Below are 21,173 nucleotides of genomic sequence, written 5' to 3' on the forward strand. Positions count from 1 at the left end.
ACTATTATCATTCATCATTCTAGTTTAAGAAATCAAAACCCAGCAAAAAAAAAACAATCACAATGGCTTTGCCTCTGCAAAGCCATCCCATCATGTTCAGCCAAGGCTACAGCAATACATGCTTTCCCTCGCGTCATCCCCCAACCACACCACACACCACCACCACCACCACCCCAGTGAAATGTGCATGCAGCGCTCACACACAGTATACTGGACGTGTTTTGACAGGTGGTCATCATTGGCTTATATAATGGCACCCCCAGAGAGTCTGATGAAATCCTTCAGGGAGTCCGGACCGGGGGGGGGGGGGGGGGTGAGGAGGGATAAGGGCTCGGAAGAAGCGAGTTGGAGAGGATGTGCGGCACACACTGGCCGCACATTGTGTTATGTATACAAGAGACAGAGAGAGAGAGAGAGGTACTGAGGTAGAGAGTATAAGACCAAAGTACCAGTTGTCACTGAGCAGTGCAACCAAAAGCCGTCTCTCTGTTTTATAAACCTCTCTATGCCTTACAACACATCTGGTAGGCAGATGTCTATCTCCACTCTATACCCCCCCCCCCCCCCCCCCCCCCTCTCTCTCTCTCTCTCTCTTTTTATATAATTTTTTTCTTTGGGCAGACATGGCGTTAATCCCTCTCTCCTCCACCTGGTGTAGACCACCCACACTCAGAGTGCAGTACAGCGGAGGCCCACCAGCAGCGAACAAGACCAAAGGAGGTCTCGCGTGTGTGTGTGTGTGTGTGTGTGTGTGTGTGTGTGTGTGTGTGTGTGTGTGTGTGTGTGTGTGTGTGTGTGTGTGTGTGTGTGTGTGTGTGTGTGTGTGTGTGTGTGTGTGTGTGTGTGTGTGTGGCGTGCAACAATGTCACACTGGTAACCTGAACACATGGTTAGAATAAACACTAAAAACAGTGGTTACATTTGAAGAGAAGCAGTGATATGGAATAGGCTATATTATATTATCATTTATTGTATACAAAATAACTGAAAGCTGGTAATTTAATTTCCAATTGTATTTCATTATGAAATGTTGTTCAATTATATTTAATATTGCAAGAATTAGTATATTCTTAAAATGTCTAACAGTAATATCTAACTCATGTTGATTAGGTGATGTAATGGTGTAATGGTGATGTACCATTGTACGGTGCCAACACAAACATTAGGTTCCCAAGTTGCATCGTTCCCAAGTAGGCCGGTGGCCGACTGCGACGGGCACGTACAGGTCTAGTTGAACTAAAGACAAACATTAAACCTGTGTATAGGAGAATATGTGAATGTAATCTATAACAGATCATGCTGTTGAGATGTCTATCATGATGAGTCCATGATAGATTTCGGTGTCCGGTTGGAGAACTAAGGTGGCAGCTTTAATTGTTTTGAGCTATACGTGCATGTCTTTCTTCGTAGCGGGTGGTTTTGTGATTGTGTGTGTGTGTGTGTGTGTGTGTGTGTGTGTGTGTGTGTGTGTGTGTGTGTGTGTGTGTGTGTGTGTGTGTGTGTGTGTGTGTGTGTGTGTGTGTGTGTGTGTGTGTGTGTGTGTGTGTGTGTGTGTGTGTGTGTGTGTGTGTGTGTGAGAGAGAGAATTTGGAGGAATCGCAGTACTCAATGAGACAGGGAGGCCATTATTATAAATAGAAATGCGGAGGATAAACACCACACACACACACACACACACACACACACACACACACACACACACACACACACACACACACACACACACACACAAATATGTTGTGGGTGTCGAAGGCTGCATTGACACAATCATCAGTCATGTTTGAGCACATATCTTTGGTATTTAAAACAGGAGGTGAATAAATGGATTCCATGTGATTTTGTTTTTCCACATTTGGGCAACATGAGAGATGTTCAATTATCTGATCGTATTCAAAACTATTTAATTTACATACACATAGGCCTAAATGTAGTCTGAGGCCATGTTCTTTAAACCACTTGTTAAAGCCTTCCTCTAGTCTATTCTGTCCTTCTCCATTCACTCTACTCCATAATAAATCCTTACTTTGGCTATAATGTCAACATACTGTACATTCAGACTGTTTAGCAGTTCTGACAGTAAACAACCTAGAACTTGACAGAAATGATCTTTCCTCAAGATTATACAGCAACAAATGTACATTAGAATGATTAGATTTAAGTTACTGCCATTCGAGCGGTTTATCATCTCTCTCTCTCTCCCACACGCACACACGCACGTGCGTGCGCACAACGCACACACACACACACACACACACACACACACACACGCACTCACACACGCACACCACTCCAAGTACTAGCCTGAAATTAAACAGACTCACGTCGTTATCCACTCCCATTTACCCCCCACACTCAAAAAGCAGGAAAGGTTGTATTTGTATGATCAGAACTGCTACAAATCTGGCAACCATATGCCGGGACATATTCAGCTTTCATGTCTTTCAACTCGGGCAGTGTGTGTTGTTTTTTTGCCTTTATGAAAGACTCTCGACTATACTCCACACATGTGCGTCTCGCTCTAGTTTTCTATCCTTATTGTATTTCCAAGTGAATCCTAGCATTGTGAGGTTGCTGACAGTGCTCGATTTAGTCGGGCCTTTGCTGTGTTTTTGAATGAAGGTCAGAGGGATTATGGTTCAAAAGGGCTCTCTTGAGCTTGTCCAGATGACTCTCGCTTCCATATTCAATAGCATTGCAGGTTGTCAATTATGGGCAAATGTACGTATCACAGTCTGACTCAGTGCACACTGAAATCCTAAGTGTTCATTAATTTGACTCGGAGAGGGTGCGAAAGTGAACACTCAGGAGGATATCCCTGGATTATTTTGTGGGTTTCTGCGTGCATCTGACGTGAACCAATTCCCTTGCATCACCACGCCAGTGGTGAAAAGTAACTAATTACATTTACTGAAGTACTGTCAGTGGCGTCTCTGCAGGGGGGCATTGCGCCCCCCCCCAGATTGGACTTTGTGCCCCTCCAGTCCAGATTGGCCAGTAGTACCCTATAGGCTACCATACCAATATTTTAATGTTTTACAGATGTTAAATCTATAAGTTCTTCATGATTATTATAAATATATATATATGTTCAAATTAATTGAATAGTTAATAGAAATACAGGGTAATATATGCAGAAGACATTATAATGCTCAACATACTTGTTTGTTGGTGCTGCTGCATAATTGTATAGCCTACTTGTAGCCTTTTTCAATGCATCACTGTGATAATAGGTGAGTATTTGTTATACAAATATGGGCTTTTGAAAAAAGTAAGTTCCCCCTTTGGAAAAGAGTATGCCCCCCTGCTGATTTTTGCCTGGAGACGACACTGAACACTGTACTTTACTTCAGTATTTCCAATTTCCAATACTTAAATGTACTTCTACTCTGCATCTCAGAGGCAAACATTGTACTTTTACTCCACTATAATTATTTTAAAACTTTGGTTACTATAGTTACTTTGTAGATTTTGAGTATTATTACAAAACAACATACATTAACCACATTCGGCCCTATATACATTTCGAGCCATTTGAAAATAGCAGATCTAAAAGCTCACAATGTGTTGCGATGCGACGCATTGTGAGCTTGTAGATCTGCTATTTTCAAAAGATTCCTATACATTTTAAAACTTGTGAAAAGGTACATTCTGCATAATGAGTACTTTGTACTTTTGGTACTTTTACTCGAGTATTTTTTTTAATTCTGGACTTTTACGTGTAACAAAGTATTTCTATATTGCAGTACTGATGCTTTTACTTAAGTGAAGAAATGAGAATACTTTTTCCACCATTCGTTTTAACATGCATCTGAGGTGAACATTCCCTCGCATCTATATCTATAAATGTCTCTGTACGTCTAGCCTGAGCTAACATTAGGCTTCGGTCTAGAGGGGCGGGTCGCGGCTGACATTTGCGCACGCCCTGATTGGTTCACCGATCTGTCCGTCAGCCCCGGTCCCCCCTAGTGCAGCACTACGTCACATAATTTGGAGCGACGCCCACCCGGAAGGGTTGACTCCCACTTCTAGACCAGAGCGGCCAATGCGTTTCCCAAGGCTTTCATTTTTTGCACCGACGAAAATGAAAGCCTGGGTATCGAGGCTACTGTACGTCTGTCTGTACGTACATGTGTACGTCTGTAATCCCGACTTCAAATTCGACACACGCGTTCCACACCCCCACAGGGAGTGCAATGCCCGGTGTCGAGTCGGTCGGACCCACGGTTGTCCAGAACCGCCACAAAGGACCTCTGCCCGGGCTCTGGACAGGGCCCCTTCCCATGGTCCATATATGGAGCTTGCCTGTTCTCCATATTTGGGCATGCATGACACAGAACTCTACAGATACAGAAATCTACATATATGGGCATAAAATAGACACAGACAGATGGGTGGAACGGGTACTCTGACACGGGTAAAACGGGTATTGCATAGCCGGGCATAGATCTCCAACTTCCATCGTTACCAACTCAGTGCTCGCTAGTTGAGGAAAAGATAGAAATGTCAAAGTGAAGACAGGAATGTCAGATATGAGTGTAAAACATTAAAGCTATACGTCATGTACTTGTGTGTGTGTGTGTGTGTGTGTGTGTGTGTGTGTGTGTGTGTGTGTGTGTGTGTGTGTGTGTGTGTGTGTGTGTGTGTGTGTGTGTGTGTGTGTGTGTGTGTGTGTGTGTGTGTGTGTGTGTGTGTGTGTGTGCGTGTGTGCATGTGTGTGTGTGTGCCTGTTTATGAGAGTCAACTAGGGTGGTCTTTGGCTGCAAGCGTCCAGCCCGGCATGCAGGCTTGTCAACACAACACAACACCAGAAAACATCCCAGATATCTCAGCTCCTCCCACCTTCGTCTCCATCTGCCAAAGCCTGTCCAGAACTGGCCCTACACAGTAATTTAACTCTGAAACTGTAAAAATGATGGACCGTGTGCGCGCGTGCGTTTGTGTGTGTGTCTATGCGTGTGTGTGTGTATGTGTGTGTACACGAGCGTGTGCGGGAGCGCTCAAGTACTCCTCTAGTTCTAGAATAACAAAGCTGCAATTGACACTGACCTTACCTCCCATTACTTCTCCTCCTTCCACCGTGATATGGTCTGGCCCTGTATGGCTTTCTCTGACTGTGGTTTGCATGCGTTTAAATCACTTTCACCCTGGAGTCCCTATTTTGGGCATGTTGTCGTAGAAGACGAACATTTTTTCAACATGAAAATCTGTCACAATTTTCAATGTTAGATATAGCTTGAAGAAATACACTCCTCTATGTCAAATTGTTTCTTTAATGACAAAGATGAAGAAGCCCTGCAGTACAAACAAACAATAATAGAAAACATTAACTAAAATAAGCAGGCTAATTATCATAAGAAAATGTACAAGCAAACATTTACTCACATAAGAGTGTAAATAAAAGAAAGAGGCAAAACTATATCATAGTTCCATATATATGCATAACACAAACAAACTTACAAGTATTAGGTGAAGAACCTCCAAACAACACAACATGCATCTCTGAATGTGAACATGAAACTGACAACAAACAAGATGGCTCTCTTCTACACTCTACAGAACAGGAAAGCTAAAGATATACTGCCCCTAGTGGACGGCAGACCCTTCATCCCCCCCAGTCCGGTAAGCTATGAACTGAAATAGATTAAAGGACTCAGTAAAGCGTCCAACGGCCAGTCTCCGGCTCGTAGTGCCTAGGCGGCTTCCTAGTGCGGCACGGCCGCGCAGACAGGGGCGGAGACGGCGGCGACTGTGACACCTGAAGAGACGTGCCCGGGACGACGCCAGAGGGAACAGTGTCGCCCTGGGAATCAAGGGCAGAGGGAACGGGGTCACCCTGGGACCCTAGGCCAGAGGCTGCCCCATCAGACGGTGCCAGAAGGGAGGAGCCCAAACCCGCGTCAAGGGGTCCATCCCCTGACTGCTGAACGACCCCCTGGGGCGTCAACGGGCGGACAGGCAGACGCTGGCGATCCAGGGCCACGGTCGGCGGCAACTGCGCCGCAGGCCGCCGTAGGGCACAAGGGGTGGCTGGGGTGTAGCCACGGAGGAAGCGCCGGTTGCGCAAAGTCAACCGCCCTGATCCATCCACCTTAACCCGATACTGATCGTGCTCAAGCAACTCCACCACCACTCCCGACCTGTCCCACTTGTTAGGGCTCGGGCCTTGCTGATTCTGAAGGAACACCTTCTCACCAAGCGTCAGCGGGCGGAGTGATCTCGAGTGAGTTCTCAGAGACTCAGTGGTACGGGACATCCGGGTCCGAAGGGCATCCTCCTTCGCTGCCCACGCCTGGCGCCAGAGCGGCCGGACACGAGGGTCTGAGAACTTCCCAAGCCTGTTGACGAAGGCAAGCGAACCACGAAGGGGGTGACCATAAACAATCTGCGCCGGCGAGAGGTTGCAGTCCGGGTCAGGCGCGTTGCGTAATTGTATCATGGCGCGCAGAAAGCGGTCATGATCGAGACTGCCAGTCGGGCCAGTGTTGGACATCAGGAGGCGCTTCGCAGTCTTCACCGCGACTTCCGCTCTCCCGTTCGACTGCGGGAAAGCAACAGAGGACACACGATGGTGGACGTCCCACAAGCGGAGGAACTCCTGTGTCTGGCCAGCCACGAACTCCGGGCCACCATCGCTAGAAAGTTCCACTGGTACGCCAAAGGTGCCGAAGAATGCACGGAGGTGGCGAACTAGGCCGGCCGAGCCACCCAAATCAGTGCCTGCCGTAGAGCACAGGACCTCCACCCAGCCTAAAAGTCGATCCCCGACAACCAGATAATGGCGGCCTCCATAGTCAAAAAAGTCAGCAAACACCGCCTCGAATGGGGTGGATGGCGGCGAGGATGGCACAGGGGGCGTGGCCGCTTGCGACGGTGCATTGCGGTTACAGTCCGCACACCCGTACCTGGTAGCACGGATGTCCTCCGACATTCCAGGCCAGTAGACTATGGCACGGGCGTACTGTTCCATCGCTGAGATCCCCTGGTGGGCGGCATGGAGATTCCTTAGGACCCTGGCACGAAGGGATGGAGGGACCACGACGCGGTCACAATATAGTAGGACGCCATCCTGTGCGTAGACAGACTCACAGACCGGTGACAGACTCGCCAGGGCGGGGTCATCCACGTCGACTCCATCCCCACGCTCGATCAAGTACAGAAGGCGGCCGAGGCACGCATCAGCCGCTGTTTCTCGCGCAAGGAGGGACCAGGAGACGGCCCCGAGCTCTTGTGCATCGTTGCGGATAGAAGCCATATGTGCGGACTCCACGTCGTCAGGCATGCCCGGCAACCCCAGTGACAGGCCGTCTGCTGAGCCTGAAGGGGAAGGATGTCTGGAGGTTGCATCAGCAGCATGGTTGCTCTTGCCCGGCAAGTGCACAATGTCAAAGCGCCACGGGAGGGTACGCTGCTTGAGCCTGAACAGGCGTGAGTTCGTTATCTCATCCAGTGTGCGGTCGCCGAAAATCTTCACCAGGGGCTTATGGTCTGTAACAACGACAAGGTTGTCACATCCCTGTGTAAAGTATCGCGTCTGCTCCAGACCCCAGGCCACGGCCAGGGCCTCTCCCTCAATGGCTGCATAGCGCTGCTCTGCTGGGGACAGGAAGCGTGAACCGGCGAGGGTGATCCTCCACCCTCCAGGGCAACAGTCTGGTACGCCCGAGGCGCAGCTGCAATGCTGCTGGAGCAGGAAGTAACCGACACCACGCCTGGACCAGTCGGGACGGAGGCAGGTGCGCTTCTGCATGTCGTAGATCTCCACACCCTCACGGATTGCTTCAACAATGGCACGTTTGGACGACAGGAATGCTCCCTCCAGTTCGGGCGACCACGAGAACTTACAACGTGGGCTGAGGAACGGCTTGAATGGAGCCATCGTGTCGCGCAACTGGGCATAGTTACCCACCTGGTTGACAAGGCCGAACCAGCTCCTTATATCCGTCGTAGATTCTGGGGCAGGGAAGTCCCGGATAGCATCCAAGTACTTGGGGAGTGGTTCGATGGTCGCGTCCGTCACCCTGAAGCCAGCAAAATCAACGTCCCTCAACGAAAACTGGAACTTATCTGGGTTCAACACAATGCCTGAACGGCCGACACGTGTCAGAAAGTCAATGGTCCTCCACCAGTGCTGCTCCAGGTCGGTGTCGTAGTGGATAGTGTCATCCACACAACGTTCTTTGCGCTCATAGTCTGAGAGGACAGCATCAAAGCGGCGGTTGTAGCCATCCCCTGATGACAGGAAACCCTGTGGTGCCCTCGTGTAGCGCCAGCGGCCAAAGGGTGTGATAAAGGTGGTCAGATGACGATCTGACTCACGCAGGGGCACACTGTGGTAGCCGTTCCAGGCGTCCGTGACAGTCTTCCAGGTGCCCTTCGGGATACGACGAGCAAGGTGAAATGGAGACTCTGAGGCGAAGGTCTCACGTAGGCAGAACTTGTTGAGGGGTGAGAGGTCCACGACCCTACGGGGGGAACCATCGTGCTTCCGAGTGACTACCATACGATGGCACCACGACACAGGCTCACCATATGGCACACGTTCAATGACACCAAGGGCCTCGTCGCGGAGAAGGTCATCGTGGACTCTCTGCTGCCAGTGTAGAGGCACCACGGCTGCGGTGTGGCATGCTCTCGGCGTGGCCGCAGGGTCCACGTGCATTTCAATGGGTGGCCCTTCCATGCACGGCAACGCTCGATGAGGGCAAGTGTTGAACGTGGATGAGGCGTATCTCTGGAGCAGCCAATCCTTCATGGGGCCGTTGTTCTCCGGTGTGCAAGGGAATGGTAGGGTCGCAGGACGTGTCGGCGGGACAGTACGCTGGGGACATGAGCACTGGGCGCCATGGGGGTCGCTCTGGTCGGTGCAACCACCGTTGGTGGACCTCACGGCAGAAACAGATAAAGGACGGCTCGGCGTGTAAAGGGTGTCGGGTCCATACCCGTCTTTGGGTCCCCCGCCGATGTCACCCGACGGGAAGTTTAAAGGTAGGAGGCAGAGGTTGAGCAACGAATCATATGAGAGGTACATGGCCCGGACTGAGCTGCTCACGTACACCATGGAGCGGCAGGACGACACTCCACTGCTGCCGGAGGCTGTGGAAAGCCTAGCGAAGAATGCGCCCTCGACAGCTATGGGGGAACGGTTGGCGGCCGACATACTGAGGTGGACAGGACGTAGGACATCACGCGAGAATCCGCAGGCAAGGAACTCCTCTAAGGACCAAAGGTCCGACTGCGCACCCGTGTCCGCTATGGCAGAGACCCTAGCCACATTGGCCGAGCCTTGGCCATTAGCGCTGTCACTCAGTCCGACCGGTCTGTCAACAGAGATAGTGACCAGCGCACGGGGATGGTCCCTCGTCCTGGCTCGCCTCCACTCGCCCTTCGAAAAAATGTGGTGCTCGAGTCTGACGGGTGTGTTGTCATGGCCCCTGTGACGTCGGCCAAGGCGGGCACTGGACTGAATAGATGAATTCTGGGAGATTGGCTCAAACTCCATAGCGGCCTGTTGACTGCCGGCGGACAGCTGCGGTCGCCTCCTGCGTCGGCGGGCCCTATAACAGTCAATACAAAGCTGGTGGGGCTTGGTATTCCATCCGCGGGGACCCTCCGTGAAGACATTAAAGGTGCCCTTACACTCCTGGCACGAGGCCAATCTCGCCTTGTCTGACGGGACTGGGGTTGGGGCGGGGCTCACCTGTGGGCCCTTCCTTAAGCGCTGGAATGATGACATGGCCGACAGGGCAGACGATGGGAGAGCATTACGAGCCATCTCTTTGTTTTCAACAAGTGCAACGACGTCGTTAACTGGCTCCTTTAGGATGTCAGGTGACCCCAGCGTCTCACGCCGTATGTCCGAGTCATAAATCCCATTGATTAGAACATCACGGATAATGTGGTCGGTATAGTCCACATGCAAGCCACACGCACATACTGTAACATAGGCACATGTCTCCGCTTTGCCCCGCACCCTGGCAGTGAAGGCGCGGAAGGTCTCGTCACGTTCCTGCCGCAACTGAAGCAGCTCGGTGCGCAGTACACATGTGGCGACTGGAATGACTGCTAGAGAACGCATGGCGGCGATGAGATCTGGCAAAGTCCCTGAAGTGACGTTGGGATTGACTTTCAGCAGGCTGTCACCAAGTTCAGGCCCAGCACACTGAAAGAGCTGGAATGGGGCCTGGGCAGCTCCTATGCCCGAGCCGGCGCAGAAGACGTCCCAACGACGGATGAATACATTCCATTCCTCAATAGACACGCCAACGTCAACCTTAGGCCGATCCAGTTTGGGGCCCTGAGGGGTTGGGGCCTGGGCCGGAGCGGCAGGTGGTGCGCTCTGATGGGCAAGTCCATGATTATTCAACAGCGCGATGGCGAGAGCTTCAGACACGTCGTCAGTTCGGAAAGCGCAGCCAGGGACAGAGCATCCAACAACAACCATGGCTTCTTCATGAAGAAATACACTCCTCTATGTCAAATTGTTTCTTTAATGACAAAGATGAAGAAGCCCTGCAGTACAAACAAACAATAATAGAAAACATTAACTAAAATAAGCAGGCTAATTATCATAAGAAAATGTACAAGCTAACATTTACTCACATAAGAGTGTAAATAAAAGAAAGAGGCAAAACTATATCATAGTTCCATATATATGCATAACACAAACAAACTTACAAGTATTAGGTGAAGAACCTCCAAACAACACAACATGCATCTCTGAATGTGAACATGAAACTGACAACAAACAAGATGGCTCTCTTCTACACTCTACAGAACAGGAAAGCTAAAGATATACTGCCCCTAGTGGACGGCAGACCCTTCATAGCTCACAATATGTTGAATAATGGCTATTTTCAAAAACAATTCAACAGGATTTAAGTTGTTAAATCAAAGCGAACTTGTGGTAAAGTAAAGTTTTCATGTATCTTTTTATGTGTCTTTTTCTTCAAAGTAATTCCTCCTGAATCTACGATTAATGCAGGAATCGAATGGAAAACTCAAATCTGTGGAACTTCTGGTAGACTTCATCTGGGCCAAACATTTTCAATAATTATGAATGGATCCCATTGATGATCCATCTTTCTTTCTTTCTCTTTTTATTTCTTTCTCAATCGGCCTGTCTGTCTGTCTGACTGACTGACTGACTCTCTCTCTCTCTCTGTCACTCGCTCTGTGTGTCTCTCTCTCTCTCTCTCTCTCTCTCTCTCTCACACATATCTGGCTTGAGTCTCCAGCACCTGTCAGCTCCAGTTTTTATGAGTGTTTGAGGCCGGGTTGGATATGGAGCAGCAGGAGGGACTGCGAGTTGTTTAAGAGGGAGGAGATGAGGTGGAGGGGAGGGCGGAGAGGAAAAGGAGATATTTGTGTTATTTATGGGCTGCAGGACGACGTGCGCTGCCTCGAACACTGCTTAAACACACTGAGAGCGCACACATCTCCTCCCACTCTCCCTCGCCGTCAGTCAATACCATTTAGACTGCTAACTGCCCCTACAAGCTGTTATTATAAAGCTAACACCTATCTGAGATAGGGTTTATGACAACTTCCATATTTGATGTTGTACTGTAAATGCAAATGCATTAAAAATTACCCATTTTCTCTTCATGATAGTTTGTTATCTTATCTCATTAAAATCCCCCCAGACTTCTCTTGGTTTATTGCGACCGTATAGGTCACAGATTACTATGAAAACTTGAAAAACCTGTCAGTCCGTCAGTGACTCCATCATGCCGTCAGTCTGTCACGCCTCGTGACACGTCACGCCACCATATATGGTCGTCAGACCGTCACGCCTTCTTCCACTTTGATGTCTCCCTTTTGACTGATCTATTCAAACTCTAGACGGGCCCACCCCAAAGTTATTAATTCAGCCGGCAGCCGGCGAAAACTAGAGTTCTCAACAGGCCAGACAAATAAGGCCCGGCGCTACCTGGGCCCTCATCAAACCCTGTACCATAGACTGTAAAAAATATGGACAAAGCGTTCCCCGGGTCTAACATGGACGTAAAATGAAGCCTGTTATTCCTGCACTGTAAGTCGCTGGCCATTGGCTGGCTCCGTTTTGGCCCAGCTGGCCATTGGCTGGCCCAGACAACGAGGCGGGACTTCCCCCCTTCTTCTCCGTTGGTTTTTATTTTGACTCGAGTGGGAGGGGAATCCCGATCATAGACTGTAACGGTAGCCACGCCCCTCAGAACATACGCGACTTTATGGTCATTTTTTTAATTAATGGGACCATAATTTTCCAAAAAGAATATTATGACATTAGAAATGAGACTTTAAACTAGTGACTGGAAGCAGAAAGTATTCATGACCATGTTTATTAAGGTATACAGTCTAGGTGAAGTTGGGCCCAAATACATGGACTTCTATGGGGCTATGGGTTTTTCTGGGTCCAATGAGAGCGCCACAACAGGCCATTATATGAACTACGATTTCCTTAGTGGCTTCACAAAATATCTGTCTGACTGCCCCCCTGCCCTGTACACTCCCCCACTGCCACTCTTAGATCACCATATATTATATGGAGCTGACCTGTTCTGACATTCCATATGTTGATCTGACCTCATCAAACCCTGCACACTCAAAACACGCCCCATATATGGCCAGACCTCATCAAACCCTGTACACTCAAGCCACTGCCCCCGCTGCCACCCTTAGATCTGGAGCTGACCTGTTCTGACATTATATATGTTGATCTGACCTCATCAAACCCTGTACACTCAAGACACGCTCCATATATGGCCAATGGATCCAAGAAGTCCTGTTTATGTTAAAGTTGGAGAGAATTAGATATAATGTTCATGGCTCACGGGAGAAATTTGACAGTACCTGGTCTACGTTTATCTCATATGTTGAAGACTTTACATTTCCTTAACAGTGACAACAACCCCCTTCTGTGATGCTTTCACATGTGCTTCTGTGTATGCACTATACACGTATGAAACGTGCATTTTAATAACCTATATATGTTAGATTTAGCTAGTGTTGGGCTAACTTTTTGGTTGTTGTTTAAAAGCACCCTTGTAAGCTTATTGTTTTAAAGGTTAATAAATGTTAAGAACATACTTTTGCTCATCAATACTATGTCCATTAACTGATCACCTTAGCTGGATTTGGACCAGTTGAGGGCAGAGTCACCAACACAGCTGTAACTTGGCAGAAGAGATTTGATGTAGAGGGGAAAGGTAGACATTGGTCAAAGTATAGACCAGTGTTTAAGTGGTTTAAAGTCCTGAATGAGCAGAATGAACCAATGCGGTACACCTGCTAAAGCTTCTCCATTAGAAATGATCATTCTGGCAACATTCAGAAACACTCAAACGATATTGTTTCAGTAACCTGCTTCCAGGAAAAACAAGCACAAGCACTGAAAGCACTGTGTCCAGCTCTCAGTTGGCACACGGAACCTTTGGACGAACAGACAGAAAGACTGACTGACTGACTGACTGACTGAATGACTGACTGACTGACTGAATGACTGACTGACTGACTGACTGACTGACTGACTGACTGACTGACTGACTGACTGACTGACTGACTGACTGACTGACTGACTGACTGACTGACTGACTGATGGATCCTGCATGGGTAAGCATAGACTACAATGTAAACGTGTAGGGCCGACTCATTATGTGTACTGTAATTCAAACTTTTTTAAGAGTAAAATTCCACAAGTGTACTTTGGGAGTTTAAAAGAACCACTTTTCACGTGCTCTCAAGGGGGAAAACGATAACTCTATTCTATTCTGGTGATTAAATTATAATATAGTGCATACTGTATATTGTCAACCCAGTGCTTTAACTCTAAAAGGGTGAAAAGACAACTCAAAAGCAGCTTTTTTAAATTAACAGCCGTATGTCTTCAGCCAAAACCCACAAATTACCACCCTCCAGCAGCAGAGAATTAGGAACAATTTTGTGTTCGCTATAAAATAACTAAATAAATAAATACAAAATAAAGACCGGGGAGGAGAGGAGGCGAGGAAATACAGCTTACTCATGGGACCACCAAAGCAGGCCTGCGTGCATGATGGGACTGGTGACATGCAGTTTGCATTAAGTGCTGGACAGACTTGCATTGGAGGGAGATTGAAAGAGTGCTCTTTATTACATGGCCTATTAGACTAAGTTATTGATTTTTTTAGGAAGCCGTTGAAATTCTTCCTCACTGGTGTGTGAAAAGAAAAGAAAATAAGTGTTTTCTTCTTGTTACTGAGTGTAAGACACTCAAAAAAGTGTTTTCACCAAATCACATGGGCTCGAATGTTGGCAGAAATTGTTTGATCAAATTCACTCCTGCAAAAGCCAGCTTGATAACCATAGATCATATAACATTAATAAACCATATTCATATTGCTGCTCCAGTCACTTAGGGCTCCATGGTGTTATTGACCTGATCTCAACTTATCCGATGGTGAAACTACTTATTTGCCGAAAGCGACAGCAGAGACTGTTTAAATACTCTGCCCCGCAGAAATCGATGAGATTCACAATTGAAATTCTGTTCATGATTCCAGTGTATTGACAGTATTGTCCATTCTTAACAGTACATATAGTACAGAAATATTATAAGTATATACTTAATCAAATGCCATGCACTTGTGTCTGTTAATCCAGTGCCATGTCCTTACGGGACCATAGACATATAAACCCTGGAGCGTACAGTATGTGCTCAAGGGAGGGCAAAACCTTCCCGAGATTCCTTGCGAAGCCCCGCGGAAGCATGAGCGTGCGTCACAGAGTGCATGTTCGGGTCTGATAAGTCCCGGAAAAGATGCGCTGTGATTGGCCAGTAATCACTTGTGTGGCAGCGTGACGTAACGTGCCTTACACACTTCCGGCGTACTTCCTCTCCCAGTGTAATTTCTTCCGCTACTCCTTCAACACACATCGCTCCCACGAACTGCAGCGGCCAATGAGGCATCTACTTTTTAAAATATCTATGCACGGGCCATCCCGTTATTTGCATAGAGACGGACAGAGCAGGAAATAGGATTCACCTCACCTCATGAGCTCACCTCATACAATGTTGGAAAGATGGTCTTTCTAACATTCTCTGACTTCCTAGAAGAAAAATTGTAAGAGATTGTGGGCCAGATACCAAGACTCCCAGGTGAAATCAAACAAATCAAAACGGGTTACAGAGTCAAATCCTCTAAATGGACCCAAATGGATCAATTGAGTCCATTTCTACACTCATGTAGTTAAATTAACACAGAGGATTTGTACAGAATGCGAATGATGGCCCCTAGCTACTGTAGATGAGGGCGTGTAGGACATTTCTTTATTACCGGAGTCACCTGTCCCATGCAGTCCACACAGGAGCCTTGAAGAGGACAGGGAACAACTTCAGGCCATAACAATCCCAGGGGCTTACATTTCAATGAAACTATTCTGAAATCAACAATGTGTCCAGGTAGCATAATTATAGAGGTAAAACACTACAGGCAGTGATACCTCTTTGCGCTCCACAATTCTCAGTGTTCTCAGGTGGGAATAAGCCAGCAGGAGATTGTGTGTTTTTCGCTGTGCTATACAGCTACAGATTTGTCGGGTGCCTGTTCAATGGGGAATGGAGCTGTGGTCGATAACATGAACCTCTGCATGACGTGTTACGTCAGAGTCAGGTGAAAATGAGAGGCTAGCCACTTCCATGTGTATCGGAGGAGACATGTGGTTGTCTACACCCTCCCAAGGCCAACAGTGGGGCGGTTGGCATGCAACAACAGGGACCACAGCACATATGGGAATTGGCAATGACTAAATTGGGAGAATTAAAATAAATAAAAAAGTAAGAAAGAAAAAGATTTTAAAAGAGAATGTTACATTCACACACCTTTTTCTCTGCCATGTTATGGGTCCAGGTGGTACTGGATGGAAAAGATTCCAGGTACCAACCACAGCTTTTCCAGTACCAACGCCAGGGGAAAGTTGTATGGGAATGAAAAGAGGCTGATCGGAACCAAATGCCCCTGCCTTCATCAAAGAGTTTCCCTAAGCCTGTGTAATATACAAACCTCCTGGTGTTCGGTTCACCCTTGGTCCACTTTTCCAGATCTGCTTTTCTTTCCTCTCAAGGTCTGATTCCATCTTTCCTCCACTAAGTATTTCAGTTCTGTTGCTTGTTGACCTGGAAACTATGTGGTTTCTGAGTGAACGTGCGGTAAAGATGGACACACACATGCACGGCTGTGTGCTGTGCGCTGACACGCACGCACGCACGCACGCATGCATGCACAAACACACACACACACACACACACACACACACACACACACACTCACTGGCTCATATAACACTTGCGTGTACACACACACAAACAAACAAGTTCTTCTTCTAAGCAAACACTCACACACACAGACGCTCAATCTCCAAAGTGTTCAGTATAACAGACTGTAAGTCAATGACATTATGGCCATCTGGCTTTGTTGTCTTAAATGGCAGTTTGTTGCGAGGATAAACGCTGGCCGTAAAAAATAAACCTCTTTCTGTCATTTTCTCCTCTTTGTTGTGGGCCCATTTCTGGCTCTGAGATAATTGGAATCATTCATCCTCTATATACTCACACCTCTCAAAGAGAACTGAGAATCTGTTTGAAACACACAATAAGAGAATAGCTGGAGAGAATCGTCTCAAGGAAAAGTTATTGTCAGTGTTTTGTTCTAACATTTATTTCCTATCCTATCATCCAAACTTCACCCGACTTTCTTGTGCTTCCGTCTCCAGTCTTCCAAAGAGCTCTTTGGTATGATTATTATTGTTGTCTCTGAGTATACAGTCAGTCAGTCAGTCCCCCTTCCCCCCTCCTCTCCCCTCAATCTTTCTCTCCTCTTTCTCTGGACACATGGCTAAAATATGAGCTCATGGTCCTTCTTGGGTGGCTGTGCCGTTATATGTCGCTGTTTTTTAACTACTTGAGGTCTAACAAATGTGTGTGTGCGTGTGTGTGTGTGTGTGTGTGTGTGTGTGTGGGGGGGGGGGTTCTCAAATAAAACACTGTCATATTTCCTGACACGGAGGCGATATGACATCTGAGATGCTGAACTCATGCAGCTTTTCCATATTGTTCCCCCAAGCATGCAGTTTTATTGGGCCACAATGGTGATAGGATATTTTCAGAAAAAGAGGCAAACAGGGCATTGTCTGTGTGTTCATGCGTTTTTATAATTGAATGAAATTGAAACATGACAGAGCGTGCCAGGAAAAGCAAACGGCTTCCCAAAGAGTTATAGGTGGAAATGTATGTATTGTAGAAGGTCGTGCTTTGAGCCACAGCTCAATTAGATCAACAGAGAGCCTATCTTAGGTTCTATGGTTTTTATATACCGGTACACTATTTGCCCTGTGTTTTCATGTAGCCTATTCTGCAGTTCTTAAACTATGGGTTTCTGGTGGGTAACCACATAACACAATGTGCAACAAAATGTTTACGTGCCTGCATGGCCCCCCGGAGGTCTAAATGTATTCAGTTTGAGCCGAAAAACGTCTAAGAATCCTTACTCTCTTCTATTTACATAATCCATATCGAAAGGATAAGGATTTGGCTCTTTGGCAGTATTACTAATCTTTTATTTACCTTCATTTCAGCTATTAAAGTGAAGGTAATTTATTTACCCCCCCCCCCCCCCCCCCACACACACACACACACACGTACATACGCGGGCGCACGCACGCACGCGCACACACATCGTTTCTACAAATAATTCCCACCACGAGCAAAAATCTGTGGAATTAGATTTTGGTGAGATAGTCTGTCTTTTAATCCTTTATTGGATTGTATCGGTTTTACTGCTGTGACATTTTGCCAACTAGTTTCTCAGAACCTCTTGAGTGAGATTTGAAAAAGATTATTTTACCATATCGTTGCTGTCTGGAAGAAACCACCTAACTCCATTTTTGAGGTTTTGTATTATTTTTGTGCATAAATCAGTGCTATTGAACACCCTTTACGTCTGTGTGTGTTGGTTAAAATAATATTGAACCAATGGAAAGTATTAAAAAGTGCTTTGGCGAAAACCTCCTAACTCTTCAAACTATCTGCCAAACCAGCTAACTTTTTTTCTTTCTTTCTTTTTTCATAAATCAGTGCTATTGAACACCCTTTATGTCTGTATGTTGGTTAAAAACATATTAAACCAATGAAAGCGCTTCGACAAAAAAAAAACAGTTTACAAAATTTACATTTTGGCGTACGGTGGGTTTCTTCCAGACAGTATAGAGATATAAGAAATAAAATTGCCCATAATGTATGACAATAATGTCATGTAACGTTTGGTACTGGGAGGGTTCAACTTTAACCACTTATGCCTTGGCCTATAAATACTTTGTTGTATGACAAAAAGTGAACAAAGCCAATCTAAATGTTCATGTTGTAAGTTTATAGATGTGCTATATTAAATATATATATATTTTTTTTTAAAGGATCCAAAATAGGGACACCAGGTTGAAAGTAGTTCAACTACTATAGCCTGGCCCTACAGCGATGAGGGGCAGATATGATTTGCATTTTCCAAGCACACGTAGAAATTCAACTGGGCCAACTAACTCGTTGCAAATAATAAACCTCTTTGCACTTGCTCTAATGAAAAAAGAAATACAGCAGCAGGCCATGATGCACATTTAAGCTGCCATGGCAGTTTGATCGCCATTGTGCCATTGGCATAACAATGTCAGTGGCCAAAATCCAATTAAAATAGTAGAGTAGGATTACTATACAGTTTTACATGCACTAAAACCTTCATGGCCAGATCACCAGATGCATTTGATAACTGCCATTGCAGTATTGCCATGGTCATGTGCAAGTTATTTAGAGTGCAATACACTGATGTTTTGCTGCTACAGTATATTAAAGCCTGTTTGGACTGAAGAATGCCTCCTTTGTAACATCTGTGGCTGCACAATGCAGACAACACAGGGGGGGATAGCTGTAAGCTCTCTTGTGTTTACATCACCTCTCAATTCAGTAAAGGTGATCAATCAAGCCTTGTCATCAATAAAGTCTTTTAACAGTTTTCCAGACAGACCAGGTGCATGCTGCATCGTTTTGGCAATAACAAAGATGGTATACAACAACTGCATTTCTTGCTCAAACTAGACTATATCATTGTCAGTTGATATTTTTGAAACATCTGTTGTCAAAATGCAATAAATGCAATGTAATATATTTCTACATTTTATTAAAACGTTCCTTGCATGGGCTAAATATTATTTTGGTCAAAATAGTATAGGCTATTCTTTTATAAAGTATATATTTATTATTATTATTATTATTATTACACTCATTCATAGCATACTCGGGCCAAATAAGCAACTTACTTAACCCTCTCTATTGTCTATTAATTTTCAGTTTAGGCCTAGACCTACGTGAAACAAAAGAAATAACAGCTTTGTAGAAAAATAGTAGGCTGTTTGTTATACTATAAATTAAGTATGAACCATCGTTGTTTAATAAATTGCATCAGGCACGTTAGACATGTCTTCAATGAACTTATATGCGCAACCTACAAGTTGATAAAATGCATATAAAAATAATGTTCAAAGCAAATTACTCTGAGTCTGAGGCCAACAAATAAACGACACTTTTTGCACACACCGAAGCCTATTAACCTTTGATCAACATGTTTAATCTGAGACTAATTGCCAATAGGCTGCAACAGTTTATTCGCTATAAGGCTCGCGCCGGAGAGAGGGCCCATGAGTTTGTAATAGTCTGAGGGGAGGCTGAGGGGATGCGGTGGCATCAGTCCATGAAGTGACACGGGGGAGAAGAAATGGGAACTGGGGACGAAAGATGACACGGTGGTGCAGCGTGCCGTTTCAAAGTGATCAAAGATAAGCGCCCGAGTCGGTGGCGGCGCAGCAGAGCAAGTCTTTTGTCCCGCGCTAGTCGTGGTCCTGGAGAGGAGAGACGAGAGCGTAGGTAAAATGCTGTTAACAGGTGGGATGCTAGGAGGAGTTGTTGAACCTAGATCGTGGTAAAAGTCTAAACCCGGCACCTGGAGGTACGCGCCTGTCCCGTGCGCTCCGTAGTAAGGAACCCCAGCCGCGTGCGTAACGGTGTCCTTTATTATAGTTCCCAGGCGGAAATGTTGGCGCTTGAAGCGCTTCCTGCGCCGAAGAAAGCTCCCGTTTTCGAACATATCGGCCGACATGGGATCCAGGGTCCAGTAGTTCCCCTTCCCAGGGTTCCCCGGCTCCCGGGGCATCTTGACGAAGCAGTCATTCAGGGACAAGTTGTGACGGATGGAGTTTTGCCACGCCGGAAACTTCTCTCGGTAATACGAAAAGCGCTGACTGATAAAATCGCATATCTCGCTGAGAGTGAGTCGCTTCTTGGGACTCTGGAGAATGGCCATGGTGATCAGGGCGATGTACGAGTACGGGGGCTTTACGGACGCTGCGCTCCTGCCCGGGCCGGCACGGAACGACGTCCCCTCGGGCCGCTCGGGAGACTCGACCATTTGCTCCACCAAACTGGCACCGTCTTCTTTCAGCAACGAATAATCCTCATCTTTGTCGCCGTCTCCCTCCACGTCTATGTCGTTCTCGTCCATAAGTTTGTCGTCCAGGGTCATTTTGTCCAATGCAGGGCAGGGCGGCGTGCCGCTGGCTGGTGCCACCACCTGCACCAACAAACAGGCAAGACTAGTGACGAACACGCGCAGCAGGTCCCCTGTCCGATTCTTCATTCACAAAAAAGGAAACGCATCTGTCTGCGTCTGACTTTTTAGCTTCCCCCTCCACTCTCCTCTCCTCCTCCTGCAAACATTGTTGCTAAATAAAAACAATATAGGCCTACCCCTGTGTGTCCAATGAAACTGAGAGGTAAAAGGATAGGCTATACTTTAAATTCAACATAGCAATACTTAACGATGCCCCCTCAGTCACGTCCAACCCACCCACCCATAGCTTCATGCTTGGCCATTGATAATATCTGGAGACTGGAACAAATCTTATGTTTATGAATGAAATACTTTGACTTCTACAGGGTCTTCCACAGATTCAAATATATTGCCTAATTCTTAAACTGTTTCCCCCCATGCAGTCAACCGCACACACATACACATTACTGTACAGTATACAACACATTATGGCCTATATACAGCCCTATACTTTTCACTTGTTTCCACTGAGGGCTATTGTAAGAGGTGTTCATTAACGGGACCTATACT

The 21,173-nt window shown here is 46.6% G+C and overlaps 1 protein-coding gene across 1 annotated transcript; it reads right to left on the minus strand.

The window, feature by feature from the left end:
- Positions 1–19,342: 19,342 nt before the first annotated feature.
- Positions 19,343–20,744, minus strand: LOC310858159 (forkhead box protein D2-like). Its single transcript, XM_083764252.1, has one exon. It carries the CDS (start codon positions 20,688–20,690, stop codon positions 19,635–19,637), a length of 1,056 nt encoding a protein of 351 aa, XP_083620378.1. The 5' UTR covers positions 20,691–20,744; the 3' UTR covers positions 19,343–19,634.
- Between the last annotated feature and the right edge of the window lie 429 nt (positions 20,745–21,173).

This window comes from Protomyctophum parallelum (genome assembly GCF_964188405.1).
Source record: "Protomyctophum parallelum genome assembly, chromosome: 5".
Classification (NCBI taxonomy): Eukaryota; Metazoa; Chordata; class Actinopteri; order Myctophiformes; family Myctophidae; genus Protomyctophum; species Protomyctophum parallelum.

Bases quoted from the DNA above. Each gene is read 5' to 3' on its own strand.
- LOC310858159 (XM_083764252.1), bottom strand. From the start codon at position 20,690: ATGAAGAATCGGACAGGGGACCTGCTGCGCGTGTTCGTCACTAGTCTT.